Source organism: Sorex fumeus, unplaced genomic scaffold (assembly GCF_029834395.1).
Source record: "Sorex fumeus unplaced genomic scaffold, SorFum_2.1 ptg000020l, whole genome shotgun sequence".
Classification (NCBI taxonomy): domain Eukaryota; kingdom Metazoa; phylum Chordata; class Mammalia; order Eulipotyphla; family Soricidae; genus Sorex; species Sorex fumeus.
The window spans coordinates 8892552-8904240 of record NW_026606077.1 but is presented as its reverse complement, the minus strand read 5'-3'; the positions used below and the strand labels follow the sequence as shown (position 1 = coordinate 8904240).

The 11689-nt window shown below is 55.2% G+C and overlaps 1 protein-coding gene across 1 annotated transcript; it reads right to left on the bottom strand.

The window, feature by feature from the left end:
* Positions 1 to 624: 624 nt before the first annotated feature.
* PLAU (plasminogen activator, urokinase) lies at positions 625 to 7439 on the bottom strand. The gene is made up of 11 exons (XM_056113510.1): positions 7366 to 7439; positions 7082 to 7169; positions 6652 to 6685; positions 6389 to 6496; positions 5577 to 5751; positions 5326 to 5417; positions 4789 to 5011; positions 4406 to 4557; positions 3550 to 3690; positions 2912 to 3060; positions 625 to 1710 (listed from the first exon to the last, which is right to left on the bottom strand). The coding sequence occupies exons 2-11, from the start codon at positions 7136 to 7138 to the stop codon at positions 1504 to 1506; spliced, it is 1338 nt and encodes a 445-aa protein (XP_055969485.1). The 5' UTR covers positions 7139 to 7169; positions 7366 to 7439; the 3' UTR covers positions 625 to 1503.
* Between the last annotated feature and the right edge of the window lie 4250 nt (positions 7440 to 11689).

Below are 11689 nucleotides of genomic sequence, written 5' to 3'. Positions count from 1 at the left end.
GCTGACTTAGATTTGGTCCTTACGATCACATACGGTCCCTGAGGACCACTAGGAGTGAATCTTGAGCACTGCAGGGCATACTCCCAAACCCTCTCCCAATAACAGAAATATGATGGGACTGATTCTAAATAGGACTGCGTGCATAGATGGGGTTGCACAGAGGCATTGGCTGAGGAGAGAACCGGGGAATGGCATCCACCTGCAAGCCATGTACCCAGCTGGGGACCCTGGCCTGGGCACCTGCCTGTATTCCTACACTTCTCGTGCTCATGAGGAGCTGCACTGTGGCTTGGCTCCCCAGCTCTGCTTCCCAGAGACCCACTCGATCCGGAAACATAGCCCCACTGAAAGCTCTGGGCTGTTCCCACCATTGTCATTTTCTATCTTTTGTCTTGTTTGGGGGCCACACCCAGCGGTACTCAAGGCTTACTCCTGGCTCTGCATTCAGGGATAACTCCTAGAGGGCTACAGGGATGTTATGGGGTCCAGGATCGAGCCCCTGTATGTTGTGTGCAAGGCAAGTGCCGTCCCTACCCACTGCACTATCTCTCTGGCCCCACGTCATTTTCTGCTTTTTATGTCCTCGACCTCCCTCCCACACAAATAACAGGCAAAGACTTCAGAGGAAAAAGAAAATCACCTTTAATGATCACCTATACTCAAAATTATAAAAAATAGACATAAATAAAAATAGTGGAATATAATTAATTAAATATTCAGTGTACAGGAGTGGTACTGACCCCACTCAGTGAGGATGATATGAACGAGGCAGGGAGGTCTGAAGCGATAACTGGCCATAAAAGTGGGTCACATGTGTGGAAGTGGAATAGACGCAGAGTGCCGGTTGCGGGCTGTGGACCAGAATGAACTTTCACGGGCTTCAGCACCTGGAGGCTCAGAGCTGACCTCTCCGGACGGGTCACAGAGTGGAAGGGAAAAGCGAGGCTGATCCAGCTCCTCCTCACACAACACAGCCCACGCACAACCAGCGTGTAAACACACACACACACACACACACACATTTCCCGATACATTCGCGGAATGTCAGCGTTCCTCTCTTAGTCACTAGGCTCTTCCCTCCCCAGAGTGCTGTTCCCACGTTGGCCAAGCTCCCTCACGAGATCTCAGTTCTGTTACACTTCCTAATTGGGAAACGGTCCGTTTCCCCACCGCAGGCCATGAGAACACCCTGCACAGGGGGGAGTCAGCTCTTCTTCCTCCCGGGTGAGGAGACGCCATGGTTAACTCCAAGAGGGCTTCCATCCTGAGAAAGGTCAATACTATCATGGGTCAGGCCTGCCCCTCCATCCCGGCCAGCGGGCGGCGGGGTCTGAACAGCGAGCACCCAGGCCTTGGATTTGAGCTAAAGCGAGTCGCTCCCCAAGGGGCGGCCTAAGTCAACATTCCTCAGTTCTGACTGTTGGCAAGGCCCCTTGTCAGGAGTGACTGTCAGCGGGAAATGACATCTTCTGTAAGTAAGAAGTAAGGTACACGTGTCTTCTTTCAGCTCCTGCGGGCCTCGGAGGACCAGTCCCAGTCCCAGTCCCGCTTGTCATCCCGGGTGTGAGTCTGGATCCAGGATAGGAAGCGTGAGACCCTGGTGTAGACACCCGGCTTGTTCTTCTCGGCACACCCACTGCCCCAGCTCACGATGCCAGTAAGAGACAGGCGGCCTTGGATGGAACAGACGAGTGGCCCCCCTGAATCTCCCTGTGAAGCCAAAGACGCCAGCAGTAAGCCCTGAGAGAAGTGAGGAGCGGGGACCATCCCATTCAACCCCGAACATGCCTAAGAGTGAAGGGGCACTTCCTAGAGTCAGAATCCTCCGGGACTTTCCATTTGTCGCCCACACTCAGCTTAACATCCTTGGCATGGGGCAGGAGAGAGAGCACAGCGGGTAGGGCGCTTGCTTTGCAGGTGGCTGACCCAGGTTCGGTGGTTTGATCCCAGGGACCCCAACAGTCTCCAGAGCATAGTTAGGAGTGACCCTGAGCAGAGCCAGGAGTAAGCCCTGAACAGGGCTGAGTGTGGGGGCCCCCTCCCAAATCCTCCGCTTGGTCTCCAGACCCTGCTGTTCCCCGTCACCCATCCAACTTATACTCAGACCCTCTTCTCTTCATCCTGGAATGTCACTGCTCATCTCATTTCTGTGTCTTCCAACTGAACACTCCTCTCCCCTCTGCCTCCTCGCATCCCTTTGGTCTCTCCCTCTCTCTCTCTCTCTCTCCTCCTCCGCGTCTCTCTCCCTCTCCCTCTCCCTCTCTCCCCCATCCCTCTCACTCTCTCCATCCCTCTCTCTCTCCCTCCCTTCCTTCCTCTCTCCCTCCCTTCCTTCCTCTCTCCCTCCCTCCCTCTCTCTTTCTTTCTCTCTCCTCCTCCCTCTCTCTCTCCCACTCTTTCCCTTCCTCCCTCGTCTCTCTCTGTCTCTCCGTCTCTCTCTGTCTCTGTCTCTCTGTCTCCGTCTGTCTGTCTGTCTGTCTCTCTCTCTCTCCTCTCTCTCTCTCTTGTTTTAGGGCCACACCCAGCGGTGCTTGGAGGCCCCTCCCTTGGATGGGAGCTGGGCTTCCAGCATTACCCTCCCCAGTCACCTCTCCAAAACCTCACCTGTGACAGCTAGCTGCCCTCCTCTCCTCCCTTAAACATCTGATCTTTCACACCACACCCTGCGTTCTTTTCTCTGTCTCACAATCTAGGGCCCCTTTCTTTGCTGCCACCCTTGTTTGATGTGCCTGCTACAGAGCCAGGCTTTGTGACTAATATTTGGGAAACAATTAAAAATTGAGTTAAACCTTCAAAGAACTGATCTCCTGATTCTCGCTGGTTAGGGCTTTGACTGAAGGGAGGTACCCCTAAGCTGGGAGACCTGGAGCGGGGGTGGGGGGGGTGATGGAGAGTGGCTGAGGACTCTTACCTGGCAGGAATCCGTTTCCCACTGAGGGTCGGCAGCACATAGCATTTTGTGGGTGACCTCAGAGCCATAGTAGTGGGGCTGCTGACACTCCCGGTGGGAGATCAGCTTCACGACCGTCATCTTCAGCTGCTCCGGGTACATATAGTCAGCTATGGGCAGGACACAGGAGTTTAGGTTACCTTTATTATTATTGTTTTTGTTGTTGTTGTTGTTATTTGGGGGCTATACCCAGTGGCTTACTCCTGGCTCTGTACTCAGGGATCACTCCTGGCAGACTCAAGAAACCATATGGCATGCTGGGGATCAAACCCAGGTCCATGCAAGATAAACACCGTACCTGCTATACTGTCTCTCCAATCCCAGAGGAGTTTAGGTTAAGACTGTTTGTCCTGGGGACTCTGGCTTAATATGGAAAATCCTCTTTTTCTTTCTCTCCCCAAGTCTGAGCCTTCACTCCACGTCCAGCCCTTCATCGCCACCCCCCCCGCCCCCAGGGCTCCATCATTCCCCAAAACACACTCCCGGCTCCACCCCGGAGTCCTACACTGCTCCGCCCTCCTCCCATCTTCGCACAGTCGCCCTGAATCAAGCTGAGCTCACTTCCGGGACCTTGTCAGATCACCCCGAACCTCACTCACAGGGATCCTCTTTTCCAAAGCCGGTAATCTCGCAGTTTGTGCCAATCCGGTTGTCGCCATACAGCGGGGGCAGGCAGATGGTCTGTACTGAGCGCGAAGGCTGTGCGCACTGGCCCAGGCTCGACCTGATCTTCAACAAGGCTGGAGGGAGGAGAAAATTATCACCTGGTTAGAGGCCACCATCTCCCACTCCAAGCTCTGTGGCAGATGGTGACCTTCCACAGGGCAGTTAGGGTCAGAGGTCACCTGTCTCCTGAATGAAAGGAGTTTTCTCTTCTCTTCTGGAGTATAGCAAGGAGTGAAGGATAGGCCATGACCAGCAGTGCTTAGGGCTTACTGCTGGCTCTGAGCTCAGGGATCACTCCAGATCTCACGAGAGGTGCCAGGGATCAAACCAGGTCAGCCACGTGCAAGGCAAAGTGCCTTACCCACTGGACCATCACTCTGGGCCCCTATGTATATCGTAAGGGCTTTGCTTCAGCCGGGGCTGTGAAGACTGTTGCATATACTCCTTAGGGCTTTCCCTTGCCAAGAGCCCTCGCCAAGGTAACTTTTTGGGCAGAACTCCAAGACAAAGATCAGTTATATATCCTGGGACAGAGGCTGCATGCAACAGGGGACAAGGTGTTGCAGCTCACCCCATGCGCCCACGGGGCCACAGTCACGGCCATCCTTTGGTTTGGGAAAACCAGGGTCTCCAGAGACAAACACCTTAGTGATTCCGCTTGGAACCCTTCCCACCTCTCCTTTCATTATGTGCAAGCAGGTTCTTCAAGCTCCCGAAGCCCCAGCCTACCAGCTGGAAGCCTTCCAGGCCGCCGTCAAGATGACTGAGGCCCGCGGGTTTGCCACTCACCGATATCGTTGTGGTGAGCCAGCGTGTCTGCACTGTAGTTCTCGTGCAAGATGAGCTCTTCCACCTCAAACTTCTGCTCCCCGGGGGTCCCGGAGTTGAGCATTGACCGACCCAGGTAGACGATGTAGTCCTCCTCCTTCTTGGGGTAATGACTGTGGAAGGCAACCCTCGTCAGCCAGCTCCATCTCAGGTCCATGCCCAAGATGACCAGAGAGTAGGACCTTGCCCCCGCCCCCCCCCCCGCCCACAGCTACCCCCTCAGGGGCCCCTCAGGAGAGGTGCTGTAGGCTTAGAGCTGAAGGACTGTCTTTAGGACAGAGAAAGGGATGTTTTGCAGTAGGCAAAAGGTCAGGGAGAAGGGATGGAGGGATGAAGGGACGTACATGAAGCAGTGTACGGCGCTGACCACCCAGCATGGGCTGATGAGGCTTCCACCACACAAGTAAGAGACCGAGCCGCTGCGGTGCCTCCGGTAGATGGCTGCGAACCAAGGCTGATTCTCAATGTAGGTCTGATCCCCGCCAACAATCTTGAAGCGGGGTCTCAGAGTCTTCTGGCCGCACTGAAACTCTGAGTTCACTGCAGGGGTTGAGAAAGACCCTCTTCCTGAAGGAGAAGAGAGAGAGAGCCCTTAGGGATGCAGGCAGGATAGAGTATTCCTCTCCTCAAAGGGCTAGAGCACATGCATTGCGTGCAGGAGGCCCAGGGGCTATGACAAGCAAGGCACGGTCCCCTGAGCACGGTCCCAAGTGCCCTATCCCGCCCAGCACCAGAGGTGTGGCCCAGAACAAAACCAAAGAAACATCTCTTCCTCTGACCTCCCAAACTCCCAGTTCTTTGGGACCAGGCAAGCTCCTTCCTCCTGCCTCCTGTGATGGACTAAGGGGACATGTGGACTGTGGCAGGCCAGTGGCACTCACCCTCGGAGCAGTCTTGCACCCTGCACTGCTGGACCAGCTGCCTTAGGCCCACCTGCACATAGCACCACGGCCTTCTCTGATTGTCAGGGTTCCTGGCAACATGAGAAGGGAGTTGGCATCCACCAGAAAAGACTCAGCCAGCAGCCTGGCTTGCTCCTCCTCTGGCCAGCGCTCTGGAAACAGCGATGGACACGGGGTGGGGGTGGGGTGGTCTGGGAGGACACTGACAGAGCCTCACCACCTTGTCTCACCTGCAGAAATTGTGCTTCCCCAGGCCCAACTGAACGGCGTCATGTCTGTGGGCATGGTACGTGTTCTTCAGGACAGCCGGAGAGTTCCAGGCCAGGCAGGGCCGGCCCATGATGTCCATGTCCGCCTTTCCTCGGTACCTGTGGCCATTCCCATCGTAGCAGGTTTTTGATGTATCTAGGGAGGGAGGAGAAGCTCAGACGGGCATCTAGGACAGCTTTTCAGGCTTCACGTGTCGTAAAACTGGTAGAAAACCAGATAGGGGCTGCTGCCACCCCCAGTGTGTGTAGCCACCGTGTGACAGGGTATGTGGACCAGGGATGAAGGCTTTTTCCGCCTCCGTCACCTTCTCACTCTTGCCACTCTCCTGCTTTAAAAAGAGGACTTTGTTCTTTTTTTTTTTTCTTGTTGGGTCACATCCGGCGATGCACAGGGGTTACTCCCAGCTCTGCACTCAGGAATTACTCCTGGCGGGGTGCTCAGGGGACTATATGGGATGCTGGGAATTGAACCTGGGTTGGCCACGTGCAAGGCAAACAACCTCCAGCCCCAGGACTTGGTTTTTTATTGAGATTTTTACTATTTACTTATGATAAGGTTTTTATTTGTTTGATGTTGTTTTGGGGTCACACCTGGCGATGCTCAGGGGTCACTGCTAGTTCTGTTCTCAGGGATTACTCCTGGCATTGCTCAGAGCACTATAGGGGATGCCAGGGATTGAACCAGGGTCAGCTGCATGCAAGGCAGACGCCCTCCCTTCTATGCTCGAGCTTCTGCCCAAGTGTGCAGCTCACCTCTCCCCAAAATTCCATACCTATCTCACAGTGCTCTCCTTCAAATTTGCTTGGGCAGAGGCAGGCATGAATGTAGGAGAAATGCTTGTAGGACACACAGGTGCCTCCGTTCAGACAGCCACAGTCCCCTGGGGGTGACAAAGGAGGGTAAGGGAGGAAAGGCGGAGAAGGACAGGAGGAGGCCAGCCCAGCAGCAGGGCTGGGGAAGGGCATCCTCGGCTGTCCCATCCGACCTATCTCTCCCCAGGCTGCAAGAGAGGTGCAAGGGTGAGGGGGTACTCACTTGAATGGGACCTCCAACGATATCCATGCGCACCCTAGGAAAGGGAGTGAAGGCAAGGTCAAGACAGACCCATGATCCGGGATAAACTGGCCCTAGTCCCTAAATTCACACTTGCCCAACTCCCGCCTCTCGCCTCACCCCTTCATCTGCAACTAGTCCAAAACGGAACAGGCTCGCAGACCAGAGCAGGAAGGACTCCAGCAAGCGTCCCGCTCAAGCGCTTGCAGCAGGAACCCCCTCGGGGGTCGTCCTCCTGGGTAGCTGCAGAACCCCCTTAATCTTCCAGAAACGCCACCGCAGCCCAGAGGATCCCACTTGCCCAGCCGGGTCCTTAGTCCGCGGGACTGGCCCGGCCGCAAGCTGCCCCTTCCTCGGCCCGGTGCCGGTGCCACCTCCCACCCGCGTAAGTCACAGCGGAGACACCACTCACCTGGGCGTGGATCACGACCAGGGAGCAGAAGAGCAGGCTGGCCAGCGGGACCCTCATGGCCTGGACGCTGGCGCTCTAGCGCGCGGCTCTGCAAACGGAAGCCCAGGTCAGAGGCGCGCGCTCGGCGGGCCGGCTCCTGCAGGCGCCCCGGGACTCCCGGGCCCGCGAACCGGGCTCGGCACCGCCAGGACCCGCACAGGCACCGGAGCGCCCGCGGCCAGGGCTGCGGGGGGAAGAGGCCGCGCCCGGAGCTGCCCTGCGCGCTCGGCCCCACCCGCACTTACCGAGCTGCAGCGGGAGGTGTGCGGAACCCGGTCGGTTCTGTTGGGCTGGGAACCGGTGGACACCGAAAGGCGCGAGGGAGCTCGGCCTCTGGGCTCAGGGCTCTGGCGGCCGTGCTGGGCGCGGGCTCTTTATTAAGACCCGCCCTGGCCCGGCCCCGCCCAGCGCTCCCCTCCCTCCGCCCTCGCGCGCCCGGAGCGCGCGATCCCCAAAAGAAGGATGGAGAGAGGTCTGCTTGCAACACCTCCCATTCATCGCCCTGGGCCCCGCCTCAGGGCTCCGGGCCCAGATTTGCAGAGCGGCAAGAGGGCCTCGAAAAAAGGCGCACTCTGACGCCACATCTGTCCTCCGACGCTCTCAGATGCCTTATCAGCCCTTCTGCGAGCACTGCCCTCAACAGCCTGCGAGTGCAGGGCAGAGTCCGCACGCAGGGCATAGCTGTCATTAACTGACCCTCAGAGTGCTAAAACGGTACTCGGGTCGAATATCATCCATGAGAAAATCAGATATTGTTGCCAAGGGTTAGGGACGGTCGTGGTGCAGCAGGCCCCTGTCCATGCTTTGCAGGTGGGTTTGAACACAGCCTCTCTGGGGGATCAAGCAGTGGGGTGTGGCCCCAACACCAAAATCACTGTCACTGTCCTCCCCTTGTTCACCGATTTGCTCGAGCAGGCCCAGTAACGTCTCCATTGTGACAATTGTTACTGTCTTTGGCATCTCGAATACCTCACGGGTAGCTTGCCAGGCACTGCCGAGCCGGCGAGATACTCTCGGTAGCTTGCTGGGCTCTCCGAGAGGGGTGGAGGAATAGAACCTGGGTTGGCTGGGTTGGCCACATGCAAGGCAAACGCCCTACCCGCTGTGCTATCGCTCCAGCCCCAAACCAAAATAAAGCTATAAAAATACATTTAAAACCACCAAGGGGACGAGAGGATCAAACAAAGCTGAATTTGTTGCTCACACAGTGTTGAGGGCATTTAAGTCATGTGTGGAAAGTGGAAATTGGTTAGACGTTTTCGATTGGTTTAGGCCCTGTTCTCGCAGAGAGAAAGTGGCCAGAAGGGCTTGGGGAAAGGTGGAGATTGCTTATCAAATAAGATTAGGTGCTAAAGAAAACTGACGATGTGCAAACAAGTCCCACAGAACTTCCGGCCTAAGAGTGAGCACGGCCATTTATGGACACGCACCCTCCATGTATGCACCAGCAGTTCTGGCACAATGGAGGGAGCCCCGAGGAGACTCTGCAGCTTTGTCACTCCCCCGCATCCTCCATCAGGACAGTGCTCCTAGGTGGAACTGCAGGGGCAACCCCAGAGACCATGCAGGTGTAGACCCCCACCCCACCCCATCAATCTCTCGCACATCACATGGTCTCCTGAGCACCACCAGAGTGATCCCTGAACAAAGAGCCAGGAGTAACACCTGAGCACTGCTGGGTATGGCCCCCCACCCCGCAAAAAATATATCAGACTGAGACCCTTTCCCCTGCCGCCAGACTTGACCTTACAGCTGAGTGCTGTGGACGGGGACAGAGGGGACAGCAGGGAGAAAGGAGACCTTCAGCGGTCTCAGGGGCCCTGCCTCGGGCCTGGGAAAGTGCAAGTTTCCAGCCTTGGGGACACAGGTGACCTACGTCCTCCCTGGAGAGTTTCTGGGCTGGATTAAGCTGCCAGCCTCCGGGAAGGAGCGCGAGCTAGCGGACTGAGTCAGCCAGCTGCGGCCTCAGAGCCTCGCTACTTCCTCTATCGGATTGACATGTTCTGTTTGGAGTGAAGAGGCCATTAATTGTAAATAAACGTGATCAAATGTAAACAGAGGGTGCAGCCTGGGGGCTTAACCCGAAACTCCTAGGTTAGTGATCAGGAAATTCCCAGCTGCCCACCGTGATTCACAGAGCTCTCTGCAGGGCATGACTCCCCATTACTTGGCTGGAGGCTGTCATGCTGATTCCTGAGAGCAGGGTGACCTCATTTCCTCCTGGACAAAGAGATCGAGACCGTTATGCTTTATGACACCCCCCTCCCCCCCCTTCCTCTCCACCTGGACCTTGTACCTCCAAGCTCCTCAGAGTTTCCCTTCCACTCTGATCTTTAGCACGCCCTGAAATCTCTGGTCATCTTTGGGGGCATCAGTCCAGGTTGGACTTTCAGTTCTCTTTGGGGGAGAAAGGATGCTGGCTCAGGGCTTACTCCTGACTTTGTGCTCAGACATCACTCCTGGCAGACCTCAGAGAAACCACATGCAATGCCGGGGATGGAACTGAGGTTGGCTGTGTGCAAGGCAAGTGCCTTCCCTGCTGCACTATCTCTCAGTGCCGGCCTATTCTCGGTTCTGTGAGGGCAGAGACTACATCTTAAATCTCCTCATCTCTCCCTTTGCACTTGGGACATGCCTTGTTCACAAGGGGGCTTTATTAGGAATGAATCTGCTTTATTATGAATAAACAAGTAGGAACAGAGCCCTTTGGGAAAACTCTGGAAACTTCCTCCTCTCTTGCTTTTTCTTGCCAAAAAAAAAATAATAAGAGGACAGTCATCATTTCTGTCTTGTGTTACAAATTTCCTTGACATAAATTCCTTCTCTTTAAACTTGAACTGCTACTCCCATTTTGCAGATGAGGAGAATTAGTTGAGGAGAAGACAGATACATGGCTAATGAGTGGCAAAGCCCTCACGAGAATCCATGTCTTTGCATCCTTAGCCCAACGCTCTAAGGCCAGGCGCATGCTGTATAGAGAGAACCAGTGGCGGGATAAAAGGGTTAAACAAGGGGCTGGAGCCATAGCACAGTGGGTAGGGCATCTGCCTTGCATGCAGCCAACTCAGGTTTGATTCTCAGCATCCAATGTGGTCCCTGAGCACTGCCAGAAGTGATTCCTGAGTGCGGAACCAAGAGTGACCCCTGAGCATCGCCGGGTGTGACCCAAAAAGCAGGGGGAAAAGGGGCTAAACAAAAGAGTTGGGGAGTCCTTGGTTGGCCTGAAGAATCTCCTCGCAGAAACATTCCTGGGATCTGAACTGAAAGTTCCTAGAAAGTTTGGGGCTGGAGAAATAAAATAGAGGGTAAAGCATTCGCTTTGCGTGCTGCTGACTTGGGTTTGATTCCCAGCAACCCGTATGGTCCTCTGTGCACCACCAGGGTAATTCCTGCATGCAAAGGCAGGAGTGGCCCATAAAAACAAAACAAAACAAAACACACACAAAACAAGAACAGCAAAAAATGAAAGTTCTCACCATCATGAGTTAGTGACTTGCCTGAGAAAGAACTAATTGCGAGGTCTAATTCATCTGAAGGGCTGGAGCAATAGCACAGCGGTAGGGCGTTTGCCTTGCACGCAGCCAACATGGCCAACCCGAGTTCGATTCCTCCGCCCCTCTCGGAGAGCCCGGCAAGCTACCGAGAGTATTCATATGCCAGACACAGTAACAACAAAGTCTTCAATGGAGACGTTACTGGGCCCGCTTGAGCAAATCGACGATCAACGGGAGGGCCTTTTTAATTCATCTGAAGTTTTTTCATAATGAGAGAGAATAAGGAACTGAATGCGTGTGACTTCTCTCAGAGGCACACCACCAGGCTCCGGATTGCACGGGACCTGACCACCTGAGTCAGATGTGGCCACGGAGCTATCAGAGGTGGTCCACTTCCCGTGATCTGCTCACGAAGGGTGAGCAGAAGTCAGGTGCGCCAGGAGGACCAGGCGGTCTGAACCGGACCCTGGGAAGGTATCTAGGAAGTGGTGGCTTTTTCTCACCGGCAAGAGCGAAAGGGAAGTTCACACTGAGTCACAGTGTTTCTGGACAGCTCGACGAAAGAAGTGAATTCCACACTGTACGTGGATGAAGGGCACAGTATCTCGCCTCAGCTCTGCCATAACCAAATTAAGTGACCTTGCCGGAAGAACTCTCGAATCTCAGTTCCCCATTTGCAAACCAAGGCAACATCTGCTTTGCCTAAGCCTCCGGGACAGATCTAATGTGTCAGCCGTGGGCCTGACCGGCACCAGGCACAGTTCTATGTGAGAAGGTTCGCTTTGTTTTGGAGTTGTTGTTTATCAGGGGGTGGGGGGTAGAAGACAGTACTGGGGATCAAACCCAGGGCCTCACTGGCCTCATCCCTGTGAGCTAACCCCCCCCTCCGCCCCCAGGCAGCCCACAGGCACTGCTCAAGATGCTGGAGATGGATGAACTTTGTACACTATCATTTCCGATCCTCCGTGTCTCCCTTGCCTGGTGGATCATGGCTGTCCTGGACCCGAAGAACTGGCCATTCTGAAAGCCTTCCCAGAATTCCAGCAGTGTGGTGTCCCCAGCCAGCAGTTCCCAG

Coding starts and splice junctions, on each gene's coding strand:
- PLAU (XM_056113510.1), bottom strand. CDS start 7,138: ATGAGGGTCCCGCTGGCCAGCCTGCTCTTCTGCTCCCTGGTCGTGATC. Junction 5,418..5,576: donor GGGAAGCACAATTTCTGCAG/GTGAGACAAGGT, acceptor TCATGTTGCCAG/GAACCCTGACAATCAGAGAA. Junction 3,061..3,549: donor CTTTGGAAAAGAGGATCCCT/GTGAGTGAGGTT, acceptor TCCTGCCCATAG/CTGACTATATGTACCCGGAG.